The 19,610-nt window shown below is 41.4% G+C and overlaps 1 protein-coding gene across 2 annotated transcripts in view; it reads left to right on the top strand.

Annotated features, from left to right (window-relative positions):
• The window catches only part of PLXDC2 (plexin domain containing 2), a 232,027-nt gene that overhangs the window by 163,096 nt on the left and 49,321 nt on the right, over positions 1 to 19,610 (top strand). For both annotated transcript variants that reach the window (XR_014161732.1, XM_081882493.1), the window contains exons 5-6: positions 11,538 to 11,660; positions 16,631 to 16,749. Coding sequence is in view for 1 of the 2 variants with exons in the window: in XM_081882493.1 (XP_081738619.1) it covers positions 11,538 to 11,660; positions 16,631 to 16,749 (242 nt within the window). In the remaining variant the exon portion in view is untranslated. The remainder of the gene's footprint in view (positions 1 to 11,537; positions 11,661 to 16,630; positions 16,750 to 19,610) is intronic.

Here is a 19,610-nt window from a genome sequence, read left to right on the forward strand (position 1 = left end):
GGTTGCCTAAATTATCAAATAGCACAGGGACCTTGTGACAACTGTGAAGGATTTGAGACACCAACTGGTTCAAATACTGAATCCTGACATTTAACTTACAAGCCAACTTGTCATTGCTAACCACATACCCTTGGCACTCGTTACTGCCTTTGCTGCTATATGGAGAAAATAAAAGATTTATTTATTCCCATAATGGAGAGATGAAAATGATTTTACATATTGTACTTTCTGCATATCATTTTATTTAATAAGAATAAATAGGTTTCCCCTTTCTTTTTTAAGTATTTTAAACAGCTAGTGAGCTCAATTAATTCTGCATTAAAGAAGAAAACAAGAAAGTATCTTGTGGCATCTTAATGACGAACACATTTATTGTGGCATCCACTTTCAGAGATGAGATTCATAGACGAGAAATGGACATTTAACTGCTTGAGTCAAAGGGAGGACAGTGCCTTGTCCTCATTATGTACCCTGAAACTTTAATTTTACTTCACTAATGGTAGAAGAACACGGTCCTCCACTGTACCTGAGAGCAACAAACGAACTAAAGGGGCGGGACAGACTATGTAACACACACTGTTCTGTTCTCCTACACAGTGGCACCGTTGGAATATCTGATGATACTTGACAACAATCAAATAATAGGTTGACAATTGATCAGTTGATTGATTTGCTACTGAGCAAGGTACAGGGTTCTTGGGTTAATGACCAAACCCTAAATAAGTTGGGCCCCAAAGCCCTTCTGGGCTATCTGATCCCTTATACTGAGGGATCTCAATCACTGAAATCCTGTGATGGGGCACTTCTGGTGGTTCCCCACCCACCTATGGTTTGGTTTAGTGTGGTAGGAGCTGTTCCTGCCCTCTTTCAGACATCTTCTGAGAACTGCACTGTTTAGATAGGCCTTCACAGTATGATTCCCCCCCCCCCCTTGAGTCAACCAGTAGTTACTGACATTTTATCAATGTCTTTAATTATGTTCTGTAGATATTTATAGACCATTTTATTGTATTTCATATACTGCAATTAGGGTGGATAAAAATAAATGTGTTTTTTTTAAAAAAAAATCAGATTTTTTTATTTAAATTGGAATTTTTAATTTAAATTTGATTTTTTTATTTAAATCAAAAAAATTATTTAAATTGGATTTTTAAAATAAAATGCTTTTGGAGGAAAAAAAATCTTTCTAAAGATAGTTTTCTATTTAAGTACATTATAGTCCAAAGTCCACCAGGAAATAAGGATTTATTTTTAAGTTTTTCATGTGTGCTGAAAATCAGTCTAAGTTGTTTTTTTATTTAAAAAATGTTTAACCACATCAGTTAACAAACATGGATACATCTGCTATGATGTTATTGTTTTAGTTAAATAAATAGTTTAAATTGTTATTAAGGAAATGGTTATTTTTCTCCTTCCAAGAAAGTACAGCAGAAAAGTTGTCCCATATAAACAGTTCACTTATTAAACCTCACAATAATTTCATAATTATCTGTCTATGTATTTCTAATAGTATAACCAAATCAGTAATTTTTGATATAACTGTAAAAACTACTCTGAAAATTTATTATTCCAAAAATGAAACCTACATCTGGTTGTAAATATTAAGATTATACCAGCAAGAATGCCTTTCTGTGTAAAAAAAAGGGGGATTTAAATCAAGTCTTACTTGATTTGATTTAAATCAAATTCACCCTGACTGCAATGCACCTTGATATGTTCCATGAAAGTGTGCAAATAAATAAATAACAAATAGGCTGGTATTTGGCTGGCTGGCTGGCATACTGACCCTTCGTATATATGTGGCCTGCGTGTGCTTTTTTGCCAGAGGCATCCTTCTCAAAAGAGAGGGGGGAAAATAGACTCCAGCTTTATAGCGCAATGCAAAGACTCAGTGCTTAAGGGTTGCCCCATCACAAGTGGTGACTGTATGCTGGCGTTGCAAGGATGTTCTGTGGGCATTGCTGGCCAGGCACAAAGGTTTATAAATGGAGTGCTAGTCAGCTGAAAGAAAGCAAAAGGAATCTCTAGCCTGTCCAGAAATAAAGCAATATAAGAGAGCGTGGGAGACTTTGCTTCACTCCTTCCCCGATCTTGAGTGCAAGTCCCAAGCTCATTATTAGAGTGCGAGGCCCAAGCTCATTATTCTCTTACTTAAACACTCTTATATTGTCTTAGGGATGTGGAATCATTTCTGTCTTTTTGTTTCCCCAACTCACTAATCTTAGTGTAATTATAACGGCGATGGCACTCCTCCAGGGCTGCATTGTCGAGCACAAAATTGCAGTCCTTTGGTAGGAGTGAAGTCCAAATTCCTTGCTGAAGCAACAACAAAATAATAAATACACCAACTATATAAAAGTAATAATTGTTTGCTTCTAACATTACAAAATATTGATTTTGATCAACTAGAGTAAAGCATGTGAGAATAACATTTTGTCTAAATATTTGTTTTCTGTTCTTGATAGGGAATCCTTCAAACTAAGCACCGGTAGAACGTTTCTTGCCTTTGCTTAATAAATTGTGCAATGTGATTCCCAGTGAATGTTATTCCCCTGGTGCTCCTTTTTGCTCATTTCCCTATTACGCTTAAAAGTCTCGGCTGAGTTCTGTGATCCCCCTCCAGGACAAAAAAAAAGCCACATTCTCAGCAGGTTCACTGTGTCTAGTGCTACTGGATGGATGGAGAAGGAATTATTGAAGGGGAAAGGCAATGTGATTTAGGGAGAATAAGAATTAGGCTGAATGAGGCACCCTACTAATGTAACATGGTCTTGCACTGAACTTGCAGCAAATTCGTCAGCACAGGCTCAAGCTGGCAAACCACCCATATGAGTAAGGCTGCTATTGAGTTCTAACCTTTTAAAGAGATTTCTGTCCACAAAAACACCATTGTTCTCTAGAATGGCTGGGTGAATGTCTGACAATGAATATAACAGGGAAAACTACTGTCTTGCAATGTGACATAAATGGTGCAGATTATTTTAAGGCTCCCATTTAACAACATAGTAGTTAATTTTCAGATTAAAATGTTTGTGGTGTGTTTTTTTTTATATAGCTTGAAATCTCTAGACTGGAAGTTTAATCTATGTAGTTAAACTTGTGTTACTGTGCCTGTCTGCTCTTAACCACAGAAGTTTCTCAGGAGATTGAGCATTGTGGTTTAAAACCAAATATATATCTTATCTCGATACCCAGACTTTGTATGCATTCCCTCCTTTGCTACACTGTGTGGATTCCAGTCAGATTTAGACATTAAATAAGCATGCTGAAATTCAAGCTGTACCATTATTTGGTCATAAATGTCTACTGAACTGTAATTTTAATGATACCACTTTAAATATATTTCATCTGCATCTTCCTTTTAAAATAACTAGCTGTATACCTAATTGTGGAATATTATCAGCATTGCTCAAAATACTATTGAACATATGATTTGCATGCTATACATTAATACAGTATTATTGTACGTAATGTGTAGCATTTCAACTAGATTTGCATGATGCCATTGATGCAATACCAGGATGCTGTATAACTTGAATGAAGAAGTAATGTGGGTTTATGCCAGGAGAAGTGTATTAACCCAACTTGGCTGATAAGTGTAAAAAACATATGAGATCAAAAATGAAATTGTATACAAATTTGTTTTGTGCTTATTCACACATCACAAGGTAGCTTTAAGCTACCTCCTTAGAAATAAATCCTACAGAAGTGAACAGGTGGCTGATTTCATGCCATTAGTCATCAAGAAAACGTCCTCTCGGTATCAGGGAAAACTGTAATCATATACTTGGTTTAAAAACACGGCACAGAAAGTAATCTTCACAGTTTTGTGAAATGAGAAGTTCACTGAAATCAGCAGCAAGTCACCTGGTGCACAACTTGGTTTCTGGTAGAGTTTTTCAGTTGATTTCCACCAAACAGTGAGTTTGTTCTGGATCAGCAGGATCAGTAGCTGGTTTAACTGGCTGGCTGTAATTCTTTGCAAAAAGCAAAATGCAATTTACTGTGCTGAGAGTTGGTTTAAGCTAAACTTAAGTTGCTTTAAGTTGAGTGCCTCCTGCCCTATGTATTTGCTTCTGCTGCACACGCAATCACCGCTAAATCTGAGGGTTGGTAAATAAACAACTCAGAAGGATATAACAAATCTTCAAAACAGCTTCAATTCAATGCATTCCAGAAGGTGGTGTTCATCATTTCTTACCACTTTGAAATGGTTGAGTGCAAAACAGTATATTCCATTAGAAAAGATCAACATAATATAATTGCGACGTTAACAGTAGTTGATGAGACTAAACAGTTCCTTCATCTGCTGTTGTAGGTGGGCACCCATCCTTGGAAAGCAGTCTAGCAACTATAGGAAACAGGAAGCTGCCTTGTATGTAGCCAGACCTTTGGTCTGTTGAGCTCAGTATTAGCTGTACTGAATGATGGCAGCTGTCCAGGGTGACATTCCCAGCCCCACCTGAAGATGCCGAGGACTCAACCTGTGAACTTCTGCATGCAAAGCAGATACTCCAGCACTGAGTTATGGTCCTTCCTCATAAGTTTGATTCTCCTGGGATAACTCAGTCAGCAGAGCACGAGACTCTTAAATCTCAGGGTCATGGGTTTGAGCCTCATGTTGGGCAAAGGACTCATGTATTGCAGGGATTTTGGACTAGATCAGAGGTTTTCAACGTTTTTGAGTCCACGGTTCCCTTGACCAACTACATTCATTCTGCGGCACCCCTGTGGGGCTCAGGAGCCCAGTTGTGTCACCCCTTGCCTGCAGAGCTGGCAGTCTCTCACCCTTTCCCGAACACTCTCCCTTGTGGAGTGTTCCCTCAGCCTCCTCTGCCCTCCCCTCTCCTTGGGAGTCCTCCTGCAGCTGTCCCTGGTCTCTGAGCTGCCCCCCACTCCACCCCAAAGAGAGATGCCTTCCAGAGGACCATTTGACTGCGGAACTTATAGCTAGGGCTGCTGCAATAAACAGCTGTGCAAGCCTTTGGGAGGCAGAGATGCAAGAGGGCATCAGAGGAGGGAGGGAAGGAAAGAGGGACAGAGGCCAGTGTTGCCCCTAACCATCATTCAAGGCACCCCAGTGTGCCATGGCACACTGGTTGAAAACCACTTAACTAGGTAACTGTTGTGGTCCCTTCCAACTCTACAGTTGTCAGGCAGCTGCAAGCAACTCTCACAGCCAGTTGCCTAGGCACATACAAAGACAAGGAAAAGTTTCTTACCATCCATTTTTTATTCAATATTTACAGAGAGAGGCTTTAGAACACAGCCTCTTGGATAATGCTGTTGTCCTGAGTGAATCTCCACCCCGCTTCTCTCCCACTTCCTCATTCATCGTCATCATCACCTCCTCTACAGGTGCCGCTTAATGCCCTCTGTCTTTGAGCTCTTTGCTCTCCTACTTTTAAGGCTCACCGGGTTCTGGGAGATGGTGGGTCTGGAATGCTTTCTAGTGACAACGTGTCAGTCAGCTGCTGCTCCGGCTCGGCCTCCTCCTCTCCCATTATTTCCCAACTTTCCCCCTCATCTTCCTCTGAGCTGTGGTCTCCCTCAAACCCCTGTTGTAATTCTGAACTGTTTCCTCTTCTCTGGAAGGGACAGGCTGGGGAGGCGGTCTCCACCATTCCTCGTCTGCCCAGTACCTGACAACAGTTCTGTGATTCTAACTATTCTATGATTCTTGTGTATTTGTCCTTTGGTGCAGCAGAACAGCATGCTGGCAATAGCAATAGTATACCCTTCATGTGCAGTTTCACCAATAAAGAGCAGGGAGATTTTAAAATTTACACCCCACTGCTCTGCTTTTAAGGCAGCTCCTCTCTATTATGGAAAAATAGTGCAGGAAACGCCTATATAAAATTCCCCCCGTTTTTCTTTCTTTTCAATCCATTTATGTGTCGGTCCTTTAGAGAACATCCTCTGTTATAACTCATCCCTTTTGTGTGGTGACACACATTCTGCTGGTTATCTGAGCATGGAGGAGCCAAAACAAAATTACATAGGTTGTGTACCGCAACGTAAGTGTGCAATCTTGTCATTTTAGTAGGCCCCATTTACTCCTTCCTCTCCCCCAAAAAGGTCAAGCCTTAAATGTAACAAGTTGGGTTATATTTACCAACTTTTAAACTTCATTGAATTTACTTTCCCCCCTTTTTATCCCTAATGCTTATACAAGCATTAGCCAGAAAGTGGTAGTGGAAATGCCAGTTTTGCAAGAATTGGGGGTGGGTGGGTGTGAGGGTTTTATAAACCTCTGGCTTGGCTCCTCAATATGAGATGTTTATCAATCAGATACAGGCAGAGCTGATCTCAGACTGCAGTGGTCTCAGGTTACCCGTACCTGCTTACGGATTTGACTGCTCCCTTGCTTGGCTATCTGTGTTCTTTACAGTAGAAATGTCAGCATCAGTGGTATCTATTTATTTCCAGACTGCTGGCCCTCCAGACTGCTGGCCCTCACAGACCATGATCTAGGACAAATCCTAGATTGAGGTATTCTCGACTCAAGTTGTTAATGGCCTTATAAAAATCAGACAAGAACCTTGAATCTGGCTGGCCTGGTAGAGTGCAAGGCAGTGCAAGCTTTTGAGAACTGGAGTTATGTGCTCAAATAGTTGTAGAGGTATGAGGGGCAGTAGGACCTCTGGTGCTCTTCCTAATATGGTAGAGGTCTGTCTTTGGCAAGCAGCTTGAGTCAAGCAAACAGCTTGCTCAGCTTCAGCATGTTAGCAGTTGGAGGAGATGGTAGTTTGCTATGCTGAGCCCCTGCATAGCATTTCTGCATTCAGCCAGCCTATCTGAAAGCAGGAGAAGGTTCTTGTGGACCTCCAGCCATGTTGTAGGTCTAGTATCTGATAAAACTAGTAAGATATGCCATTGGCTGTAATTTAGAATTATCTAATTAATAGGCCAGGTCAGAATATTTCAGCCACTTTGTGTCCTGGTGCAATTATTTTTGGATGGAAATGTATTTATTTATTTATTTGTTAAAATTGATATCCCTCCATTCCTCCCAAAGGGCCTTCACACTTTCTTGGTTTAAGTAATAAGTGGAAAGATGATAAAATTTGAAGAGACTGGAAGGTTTGAGTGCCTCTCTTATATCCTGTTTTTGCTGACTAATGCATTTTCAGAGGAAAGCTGTAAGATTTAGTGATTTTCTAAGCAATATTGTTGTTGTCTCCAAATGCCCTAGGACGAGAGGAGGAAGTGACCTCGAATCTCTTAAAAGGCACTCTGTGCACTTATCGGCCTACTCTATATGCTGCTGCAACCTGCCCAATAACATCAAATCGACTTCCATGCTCAAAGAGCCATGCAAGCTTTGCCCAGATGAAGACTCTGTCATACAAAACCTTTCATTGTGCTGTCATCACTGACAGACAATTGCTTTTCCAGCTAATTAAGCACTGACCTTTGTGTTAGCCAGAGCTTTTAACATATGGTTCTACCAAGCACTATCTAAATTATATTAAGTAAATTAGTCTTTTTTTGACAAACAGCTGATTTCCCTAGGTAGGCTTGAAATATGACTCTGAGGCTGTGGAGCCTTACCAACTTAGGCTTTCACAGTATTAAGTCAATGCAAAAACTCCTATACATTTAAAATAAGGTCATTTTTTCAATCCAGTGATTCCTAGACAACCTAATCAACTTTGAACAAAACAAGGAGACCTCACAACTACTTGTTTTTTTTAAAAAAGGAACAACACCCTGCTTTTCCCTTCACTCAAAAGAAAGCAACTATATAAACATGTCATTATTCCATTTGTTAAAACACAAATTAACAAAACTAAGCAGCAAAGCAAAGAGCAGCCTTTGAAATTGGTACATTAAGCAGCGACAGCATCAAACGCTTGCTCAGAAAAGCATTTTTTGAGTTGCCATTAGAACACAAATAAAAGGGGGAAGAGAACTTAAATTTCCTAGAGCAGGAAGGCAAGGCGCCACCAGAGGAAAAGCCACCAACTCTGCCTCAGAAGGCAGTGGCACATGTCAGAGGGCTGCAACAGCCAACCTTACTAGACAGGCAGATTCACAAGAGAGAAGAAAGGTTCTTCAAGCAATGCACTCATGCTTCAGTACACTAGCCCAGAGGTGCAAGGATATTGCTTTTCAGAAACAGACAAAATAAAAACAATGCAGGGAATCCAGGGAGATGGATAACAGTTTGGGGTTTTTTTACAACATAAGCTTTCATTGATTAGAGTCCACTTCATCAAATGCATGCAAGTGGGGAGAGGGCAAGTGTGTGAAGGAATGTAAAGGTAAAGGGTAAAGGGACCCCTGACCATTAGGTCCAGTCGTGACCGACTCTGGGGTTGCGGGGCTCATCTCGCTTTACTGGCTGAGTCATGTGGCCAGCATGACTAAGCCGCTTCTGGCAAACCAGAGCAGTGCACAGAAACGCTGTTTACCTTTCCACCGGAGCGGTACCTATTTATCTACTTGCACTTTGACGTGCTTTTGAACTGCTAGGTTGGCAGGAGCAGGGACCGAACAACAGGAGCTCACCCCGTCGCAGGGATTCGAACCGCCAACCGACCTTCTGATCGGCAAGTCCTAGGCTCTCTGGTTTAACCCACAGCACCACCCACGTCCCGTGAAGTAATGAGCAGGCTCCAAAATTGAGGTTGCTAATGATTTGGCTGGGATACAGAGACCAGGTACACCAAGCAGCTTGGGTACACCAAGTAAGATTTCTAAATCACCACCCACCCACCACCACGATTGACTTCCATGCCATTATCACAAACTGCCTCCCCTCAGTTTCAAAAGAAGTTAGGACCATGAGAAGATCCTTACACCAGGCTACACCATAAGTCATAGAATCACAGAATAGAATCATAGAGTTGGAAGAGACCACAAGGGCCATCGAGTCCAACCCCCTGCCAAGCAGGAAACACCATCAGAGCACTCCTGACATATGGTTGTCAAGCCTCTGCTTAAAGACCTCCAAAGAAGGAGACTCCACCACACTCCTTGGCAGCAAATTCCACTGTCGAACAGCTCTTACTGTCAGGAAGTTCTTCCTAATGTTTAGGTGGAATCTTCTTTCTTGTAGTTTGGATCCATTGCTCTGTGTCCGCTACTCTGGAGCTGCAGAAAACAACCTTTCTCCCTCCTCTATCTAAGTCCATCTGGCTCAGTATTGTCAACATAATTGGGAGCAGCTTTCCAGGGTTTCAGCCAGTAGTCCTTACCAGCACTCTCTGGGTTTACTGGAGATGGAACTTTTTACATGCAAAGCATGTACAGTGGTACCTCGGGTTACATACGCTTCAGGTTACAGACTCCGCTAACCCAGAAATAGTACCTCGGGTTAAGAACTTTGCTTCAGGATGAGAACAGAAATCGTGCTCCGGCGGCGAGGCAGCAGCGGGAGGCCCCATTAGCTAAAGTGGTGCTTCAGGTTAAGAACAGTTTCAGGTTAAGAACGGACCTCCAGAACAAATTAAGTACTTAACCCAAGGTACCACTGTACTCTACCACTGAACTATGGCCCTTCCCTATGACTTCATGTTTTATTTGACATGTATTGTGGTGGGCTGCTGAGATGCTTGGATCTGTCTTGGGCAAGCAGAACAACTCATGTGTTATTTGGATCCGAATCATCAAATGTAAAAATTACTGTAGAATCCTGTATCATTGGGTGCGTGCATTTTGTTCTGTTTTTATGTTGCAGAATGAGGGACAGTCCTTTAATAAAAATAAAAGCAGTGGTAGTGGTTGTTATTTATTACTGTCAGAATCATCATCATTATTATTTATTGAATATAATGTATTACATTTATAACCTACTCTTCCTCTCAAATGACCCCAGGGCAGCAAACACATGATAAAACAGTAAAAAAAACCCGAAAAACAAATGCACTTGTATCAGCAAGTCATCCCTAATCAGTCCGTGCTTTTCATAAATTTTTCTTTCCTGGTCTAAAGGCTTTCTGTAAAGCTATACGATGCAATTTTAAATCCCCTCTTTAATAACTTTCCATGCTGTAACTTGATTAATTTACTCAGGCAGTTGAGAAGACAGTGTCTTATGTTTCAAGCTGTAGAGTCTTTCCGGAAATGCCAAACCCCTCCCACAAAGGAAAGATTAAGTAGTTCAGGAAACTGTAGGTTTGGAACATTCTTGCTGGGCCACAATGAATCAACAGAGAGCAAATGTAACCATCAGAAAACTGGGTCATAGACAGTATAAGCCAGCTCTTGCCAAATGTCTGTGCAAGCCTATTCAAAAATATGCTCGGTTTACATTTGCGATTTACTCAGGGTATTAGTGAAAATGATAAAATATCCTGTTCAGCGGGAAACCATTCAAGCTTTGAATCTGTGGGATGCTTTGAACTTATCCTGTGTTTCTTTCCAAGTTGTACTGAAGCATGACTAGAGTTGACGTTTGATCCCAGAAATGCTTCCTGGCTTGCAGTTATCCATCTTGTTACTTTCCCTTTCTTTTTATTTCTTCCTGTAACTTTGGAGCAGGGGTGGCAGCAATCCACAGTGCAACATTTACTGAGAGAGCAGAAAATGTATTAACTTGTGAATCTAGCTGCAGCATTGGTCAGATGTGGCTGATCTGTTTTGGACCGGGGCAGGGGGACTGATCGTCCCTAGTTGTTGATGAGCTTCAACTCCCATCACTTCCAGCCAGCATGGCCAGTGGTCAGTGACGATGGGAGCTGTAGTTCAACAGCATCGGGGAGGGAGGGCTACACATCCCCAAACCTGCTTTCAATGAAACAGAGAATGCAATCTGACAACAGGTGTTGATTGCAGTATGTATACTTTGTGCCCACCAACATGGACAGGTGGATGGGACAAGCCACCTGTCAATCAAGTGACATCATTATGATATCAAACAGCTGATAGGTGGGTTGTTCCACACCACTTGTGAAAAGCTCTTGCACAGCATTTTAGCCAGCTGGTTATTTGGTGCTTAGGAACTGCTCAACACCAAGTACACAAAAACTCTTAAGAGAAATTCTGTATCTCTGCACAAGATATGACTGTGAGCTAGAATTTAAAGCAGAAGAGGGCATATGCTTTATGAGCTTGACAATGGAATAATTAGCAAACACACACTCACAAATAAATACTGTGCACTTTACAGAGTTAAGGTAGCCCTATGGAACAGAGTGAGCAAGCATGCATGGAATTGCAGTGTAAGAGGCAGAACTATAAACCAGAAAGACTCTTCGTCTTCCACATAATGTTAGCAACAGGCTTTATGTTCACCCCACCTCTCAAAAGTGGCCTGAAGATCCCAGCTGATGAACACTGGCCTGAATTATTTCCCTATCAATATGGCCCCTGACTTTTGTTCCTCATGGGAATCTATTCTTCTCTTGGCCTTTATGGTGTTTTTTTCTGTATTCTTTTGCCGTTCTTTGATTCATTATTAAAACCTGGTGATGAGATTAATTTTCCTTCAGTAACTCTTTGAAGCTCTGGCAGCACCTAATTAACTCTGGCATGTATTAACTTTTCAGCTGTGGCTGACATGATTCTGCTCTTTTGTTTCTTTATTATAGGTTTTATATATACAGGGGAAGTTGTGCATCGAATGCTAACAGCTACGCAATACATCGCACCTTTGATGGCCAACTTTGACCCTAGTGTGTCAAGAAACTCGACTGTCAGATACTTTGATAATGGTAAGTATTAATCCTTCTGCCAGATTATCCTTTAGCTCTTCTTTTTTGTCCTTTGTAGGAAAATAAGCACTGAAGACGGTTTATAATATTTAGCTCTCAGAAGTTTTATTCATCTGGCTAGCCATCCATCTGAGTCAAATACCATGGTTTAAAATGTTATTGGTAGATTGTGTTGGCAAACATTATCCAATATTATAATCCATCCAAGCTGCTAAAGTCCTAAATCTTACTTTAGTCATGAATCTCTATTAACTTCATCAGCTGAAAAAGACAACCCTCTAGTCTTCCAAAAGGATATGTTCCCTCTGGTACCATCAGTACATTAAATGGGAACCATTTTGTATTCTTAGAGTCATTTTTCACCCAGAGGTAGAGCATGCCTGAGGTTAATAACCCTCATCAAGATGGTGTGCAAAGTGAGCCTATATAATAATCTAATAAGCCTTACTTTACCTACAGCTCCCGAAGGTCAAATACCTAGGACAGAATTTTATGTGATAGAATGCTGTACTTGGCATGGATACCTGTATATTGGCTTATTAATCTGGGGTGTTGAAGATCTTTCTAACTGTGGGGGCCAGCCTTGCACTCCCCTTTCCTAAGTACCTTCTCAAGCCCTTTAAACCACCTTCTACCCATGGATTAAGATCCTGGCTAGTTCCGATCCTGATAACTGGAGTTTCCCAGTTTGGGCATAATGGCGAAACTAGGTTAATTAGCTCAGGAAGGTTGAATCATAGCAAACCAGGAAAAGAGGAGCCAAGAGGCAACACAGTGGTGGAACACATACATACAAGGCTGGTGAAAATCTTGCCTGAATCACTCCAAAGTTGAAGTCCCACTACCCAAAATGCCCAAATCTACCAAATCCCCCCACAATGAATCCTCATGGGGAACACTGGTCAAGATAAGGATCAAGATGGCTATTGGAGGAGGCACTTGGGACCTGAGTCATTTCAGGTTTTATAAGTTATTACCACTTTGAATAGGTCTCTGTAATTCTTAGCAAGCCAATGCAGTGCTTTTAGGATTGCTGTTATATTCTCCCATCTTGCTCCCCCAGCTAATGACATGCCAATAGCATTCTAAACTTGATGTAGCTTCCAGATAGTTTTCATGGGCAGCCCCATGTAATCTGAGTGCAAAGTCATCAGAGCATGAATTGCTGATACCTGCTTATCTTGGTCCAACAACAGCCATAGTCAGTGAACCAACTGGAGCTGGAAATAGGCAATCTTCGACAGTGAGGCCTCCTGAGTCTCTAGTGGCAACATCATGTCAAGGAATGTAGTCTCAGGTTTCGTTACCAGGAAATGAATATATATCTCTTCTCTTGTCAAATCACCAAATAGGCTATATAATTTTGTGGACCGATATATGCACATATTGCATATGCATAATAACCAAATATTTGTGAGACAAAATGAATATTTGTATGGAAGAATTGCTTTTAAATAAAATAGAAGCAACCCGATCAATATTCAGAAAGTAAATTGCAAACATGTCTGTCTGTTTCACACCATCCAGTGATGCGCTATGCAGTGAAATAATTTATGCAGCGAGATTGTGAAAGTTCCATTTGAAGATAACATAATGAACATGCTTCAATTTCCCCCCTTAAATGACTTGCTTTTTTTATTTCCGCCAAAGTGCTGGTAAGAAACAAGAATAAATTACAGCGTGTTGTTGTTGAACTATTATCGTGATGCTTTAAGATACTCTCCATGGTGCATTGAGCTTGAATCACACTGACCCATTTTGAGTTGTCGTTAGGTCACTCTGACAAGGAAAACTTGTTGAGATGTGAATCAAAGCATATGCTGTGAGGGAATGAGTCAGTTCAGAGTCCAAAAGGCATTTTTTTGTATGCAAATGCCTGAAATAAACTTTGAGATATTTACTAAAGAGGAGTTGCATTCAGCTATTCTTTACTCAGAGTAGACCTGTTGAAATTAAAGACCTTGGGGATATTTTAGTTTCGAGAAAAGGTGAGTAAGAGGTGACATGATAGAAGGTTATAAAATTATGCATTGCACAGAGAAAGTGAATAGAAAGGAGTTTTTCTCCCTCTTTCGTAACACTAGAACATGTTGACATCCACCAATGCTGAATGTTGGAAGTTTGGGTACAGATAAAAGAAAATACTTATCCATGCAGCGCATCATTAAACTATGGAACTCACTCCCACAGGAGGCACCAACTTGGTTGACTTTAAAAGAGGGTTGGGTGGCTATCTTCTGCCTCCAGTCAGAGGCAGTAATGATCCTGAATACCAGTTCCTGGAAACCACAGTAGGGCAGAGTGCTCTTGTGCTTCAGTTCTGCTTGCAGGTTTCTCACAGGTATCAGGGTGGCTACTGTGAGAACAGGACTACATGGGCTACTGGCCTGACCCGGCAGACTTTTCTTACATTTAATGGCCATGACTAACTTAGGTCCAGAAATTTCAAGTGGTCTACTCTGAGTGATAGTTGATTGAATACAACCCAATGCCTTTTGTATTCAGGACGATATCAGGATTTGCCCCGCTTTTACTGTATTAAAAGAGGTAATCCATCATGATCAGGCCAGATTCTTGCCAAGGCAACAAATGAAGGACATTATTAGGAATATAATTTATATAATAGAATATTTAAAAGTGAGGAATGAAAAATAAGCAGCCTTAATGTTTTTAGATGCAGAGAAAGCATTTGATAATGTCTCCTGGGATCTTATGTTTAAAGTTTTAGAGTACATGAGCTGTGGAGACACTTTTATAAGAGGAGTCAAGGCAATATATACCGAACAGTCAGCAAAACTGATAGTAAATGATGTGTTGACTGAGAATTGTAAAATAACTAAGGGAACAAGACAAGGCTGCCCATTGTCACCCTTGTTTATATTTTTTTTAAAAGGATTTGCCCCACTTTTGTAGGGCATACTAGTTACCTGGGACTACATTTTCAAGCTGCTGATCCAACAAAAAGACACAACAGGAATTTTATATTCAAGAATGCAAAAACTGGGGCTTTCCAGCACATGGTAAGCCACAATGCCAGGGCTTTGCTCAGCACGGCAAGATGGTTTGAGCATATTACTTCGATCCTAGCCCGACTACACTGACTGACAATTAGCTACAAGCCCAATTCAAAGTGCTGGTTTTGACCTATAAAGCCTGAAGCGGCTCAGGACCACAGTACCTCAAGGAACGCCTCTCCCCATATAAACCAACCTGAATTCTGCAGTCATCACCTGAGGCCCTTCTTTGTGCCTCCTTCATGAGAGGTCCAGAGGGTAGCAACACAAGAACAGGCCTTTTCGGCAGTAGCTCCCTGCTTGTGGAATGCTCTCCCTAGGGAGGTTCAGCTGGTGCCTTCACATTATTTTTAGGCTCCAGGTGAAAAGGTTCCTCTTCAACCAGGCCTTTGTTTTTGTTTTAACTATTTGTCTGTGTTTTATTTTGTATTTTTATCTTGTGAACAACCCTGAGATGAAGGGCAGCCCTGAGATATGAAGGGCAGTGTATAAATCTTAACAACAGGCTGCATCCAGCTTGGTAGGTCAGAAGGATTATAGTTTGGTCTATGGGGATTCAACAAAACAATGTGTGTAAAGAATAGTGGGACATGTGCACCTAAGATGCTCAACACCATTATTAATATGGGCATCATCCATAAATTCATGTGATTCTATTTAGCCAGTGTAGTTAATGTTTACCACCAATGATGTATATTATTTAACACCCTTCCACTCTGAAAGCTTGCAGTAGATAAGAAAAGATAGTATTATGCATAATAAATGGACGGAGTGAAAATGGAATGCTTTAAATATTAACATTTCTGTGTCAGCATTTTGGTAAACATCCTTAAGTTTTATAGGCAGTGAGTTATGAGCTAAATAACACAATGAAAAACTTATGATGAAAGAAAGCTAGCAGTTTTGATTTAGAAGAAACAATATTTTAAACAATTGCACACAGAGAGTTTTAAAAAATAATAAAATATGTAGCATCATTGTTTCACTCAGACCTGACCTGTTGTGGCTTCGAAGTCTGATTTTTTCCCCCCTAAGGACTAGCTTGAATTTTTTGGTAGGCCAGCATCAATGTATAGGTACTAGCCCAGGCAGCCCATAATAAATATATCATGTTCTTAGGTACCAGAGTATCAATCCTGACCACTTGTGTGCATCTTCATTCATTCTCGTATCACCTTGCTGCCAAAGCTCTCAGGGAGGTTTCCAGTGGAAAACAATGTCTTTCAAACTATGATAGAAGAGGAAGACGGAACAGGGAGGGATGAGAAAAATAAGGAGAGGTGAAGCCAAATGGCAGTTGATCCCAATGGAGGAAGGCTTTGGCTGGCCCATCACCTCTCCTCAGATTCAGGCAGGTGGCACAGCTGTGGATGGAGGCAGCTCTGAATCTGGCATTTATTATCCCAATAGTATAATAGCTCAGCCCTACAAACCCTACAACATTAGTCACAGATCTAAAGGAAATATAATGCCTCTTCACAAAGTTGCAGTATTAATTAAACTCTGTAATTTGCTGTTGCAAGATAAGGGGTAGCCACTGGCTTCAATTGCATTGCACATGCCGCGTGAAAAAGACTGTTTTTTCTTGCTGCTCAGTTCCTGTTTGCACTGTCTTGGGCTCTCTGACATTGAAAACACCCCCTTTTAACACGTTCACATTTCATTGGATGCCAGGATTCTGCACCCACCTTACCTTCTGTTTTCTGCTGAGGCGGTGGCTGATGTTTGGAGGTGTATTTGAACACCCCTCAGTCAAATTATCTTCACTTCTGTAGGCTAAGAATGTCTGAACAATAGATAAAGCTCTATCCACTGTAAGGCCTATTTAGCAATAGTAATAGTTGTGATAATATTGCTATAAAGTTACATTTTGTATGGTATCGGATGCTGCTGAATGGCTACCCTATAATTTACGGTGACATTTTCCTCTCCTCTTCGCGACTTTGGACTTGACAGGTACTGCATTGGTTGTCCAGTGGGATCACGTACATCTACAGGATAATTACAATCTGGGCAGTTTCACATTTCAAGCAACACTTCTCAACGATGGGCGTATCATATTTGGCTATAAAGAGGTGAGTTCAAGCACCGAAATGATTTACTAAATTTAAAATCCTGCTCCGTTCAAGCAGCTGAAATATTTAAAAAGCGACAGCCCCAATGCTCTGCCATCTTAACACAGAAGACTTTTTTCTGTGCCAAGACTAGATGCTACCGTTCAAAGGATGCTCTTTGCCCATCTAAGAGATTGCTGTCAGGAACAGTCAGGGTCATCCCAGGAGAGAGGGAGGACTAGGCAAAACCACACGGTGCCTCCCTTGCCCCCCAGTAACATTTTTACACAGACCAAATCTGCCTCCAGGACTAATCCAGGAAATGAAGAAGCTATAGCAGAAAACATTGGGAGGTATGGTGCAGTGTTAGAGGTTTAGTGAGGAATTATTCTCCCCACAATAAAGAAAAAGGAACAAAGAGTGTGCAGAAAATTAGTTTGACTGTTAACTGAATATAGAGTGCAGATATAATGCCATTTGTTTAAGATTACTTGCAATGATTTTTTTATTTAGAGCAAATAAACATTACTGAGCGAGTTGAATTCAGGATTTGGGGGTCACAAATCCTCCTTTTTGAATGCAGTTGCACCCCCTCCTCCCACACCAGCCCTTTCCTGGAGCTGCAAAGGGGCTTCTGGGTATCTGCCCAGGCACCGGGCGAGTTGACATCGCATTAAGGCACCAGGCTGATTTCATGATGAAAGCTTAGAGGAGAGTTTGGATGGTGTTAGAGCAATCGAATGGGTGTAAATAGTACTCTGCTCACAAGGGAGTTCCTTTGTGTGCAATATGGCATCAGAGAAGATTACTGCAGCTTCTTCTAAGATACGGCATGAGGGAAACCGGCAGTCCCATTTTATGGAATAAATATCGCGTACCAACTTGCCCTGATATTTCACTGCTTGCATCCCTAGGCCCTTTAATGTGACAAGTTTAGCTATCTTTTTAGTTAAATATACCGGATTGGCCTGAATATAAGCCTCACTTTTTTCTCAAATTCCAACTGTGAAAAGTTAAAGTGCAGCTTATATTCGCGACCTTACGGTATGCAGCCAGGAGTGCAGGGCGAACAGTGCCAGGAGCAGCGCCCGCCCCGCGCATAGTCCCCCATCCTCTCCCCCAAGGCTGGGAAGGAAGAGAGCAAGGAAAGGGAAAGGCCGCCTGTGACGCAGCGTGGCTCCACCCCACCCCCAAGTATGTAGCCAGGAGCAGCGAGGAAGGGAGCGGCTTATATTCAGGTATTTTTTTCTTTTCCTCCCTCCAATTTTAAAGGTGCGGCTTATATTCGGGTGCGGCTTATATTCGGGCCAATACAGTAATAGCTCTGTGTGCTCTCCCATACGATTTGGATTTGGTTTGGAGGGTTCAAGCCTCTTACAAACCTAGCACCCATGGAAATAAGAGGTGAGGTCCTGTCTTGCCCAATGCAAGGTGGTACTTTTAATGAGATTCAGAAGCAATACAAACACAAGTGAGTGAAAGGTTAAAGATTTTATTCTAAACAACAAGCATTATATACGTTACCAAGCAAGCACTTGGATCTGCCACTAGGAATTTCTCAAGAAGTGGCAAAGTGACATCTTGGTAGCCTTTGTTTGCACAGCCCTTCGATCAGTCCATGCACAAGCTTCTCAGAACTATGCCAAAAAACCATCCAATTTATAGATAGCTAACTTGTTAGACCACGTGCCTTGCCCGACTAGCTAGTGCAGATTATTAATTAGCTAGACCCCTCTTCCAATATTGCACATTCCTCCAAACAATGTCTACCATCAAAGAAGGTCAGAAGGTTACCTGTTAAGTTGTGGGTGAACATATCAGACAACACAGCGATTCTTCAAACAGCTCTTGTTTATTCACAGGCCAGAACAGAACAGAACTGAAGGGTTCAGGCAGCCTGCTTATATAGAGCTCCAGTACAACATAACTGTAACAATTTTCTAAAACTATCTAATCACTGAACGTCACATTCGATCCCTTATTTGCATAACTATCTACAGTATCCCCCTGCTGGCCCAGGGTGAGAACTTCAGTACATAACATTACCCATCACTATTGCTTCTTCCTTCCACCAGATTATACATTAAAGGCTGCTCTCAGCCATCAAAGAACTTTAACAAGAGATAGAGAAGGGAAGTAAACAGAGGCAGAAAGAGATGACCAAGTTAGATCACTAAACTCCTTAAAATACAATCTATCTTCTGGATAGATTGCCCATACAGGTCCTCTTGTGGAAGGGGGAGTTACTGGTTTGCTTTGCTTTTGCTTTTGTTTATTGTGTATTTTGTGTCTTCATTTTGTATTTTCATGTTGTGAACCGCCCTGTGATCTTTGGATGAAGGGCAGTATACAAATTTAATAAATATTTTTTTAAAAATCTGATGTGGTTGGATAGAGCTGCCCTCCAGACACCACGCTGTGACAGCTTACCAGGATGGGCCAGGGCGGTGGCCAGGTCAGGATTGTATGGATGCACCAGTTGGAAAAGCCAGGTTGGCTCCGCTTGTGTGTCTCGGCAGCCCTGACCCTGCCACCACCCCACCCCAGGCCTGCCCAGGTAAGCTGCAGTGATGGGAGACCAGTTCTGGCTTGCCCCGTCAGCTGCTACTGATTTGTACCTGCCAGCCAACTCTAGTAATGTCTCAGCTGGCACTGAAAAAACATTCTCCTGGGGATGGTTTCTATGACACTCATGTGCAGTAAGAAGTTTTTTGTTTCAACCAATAAATATTAACATGAAAACAAATCATTTCTCCTGTCAGCTTGTCCATTGCCTATCATCAGATGCTGCCCTATTCTTTTCATCACAGCGTAATGATTTTCTTGTCAACTATTCACAGCATCAACATAAATAGTAGATCCAGTTTTTTAAAAGGAAAATT

Source organism: Podarcis melisellensis (genome assembly GCF_964234715.1).
Source record: "Podarcis melisellensis genome assembly, chromosome: 12".
Classification (NCBI taxonomy): Eukaryota; Metazoa; Chordata; class Lepidosauria; order Squamata; family Lacertidae; genus Podarcis; species Podarcis melisellensis.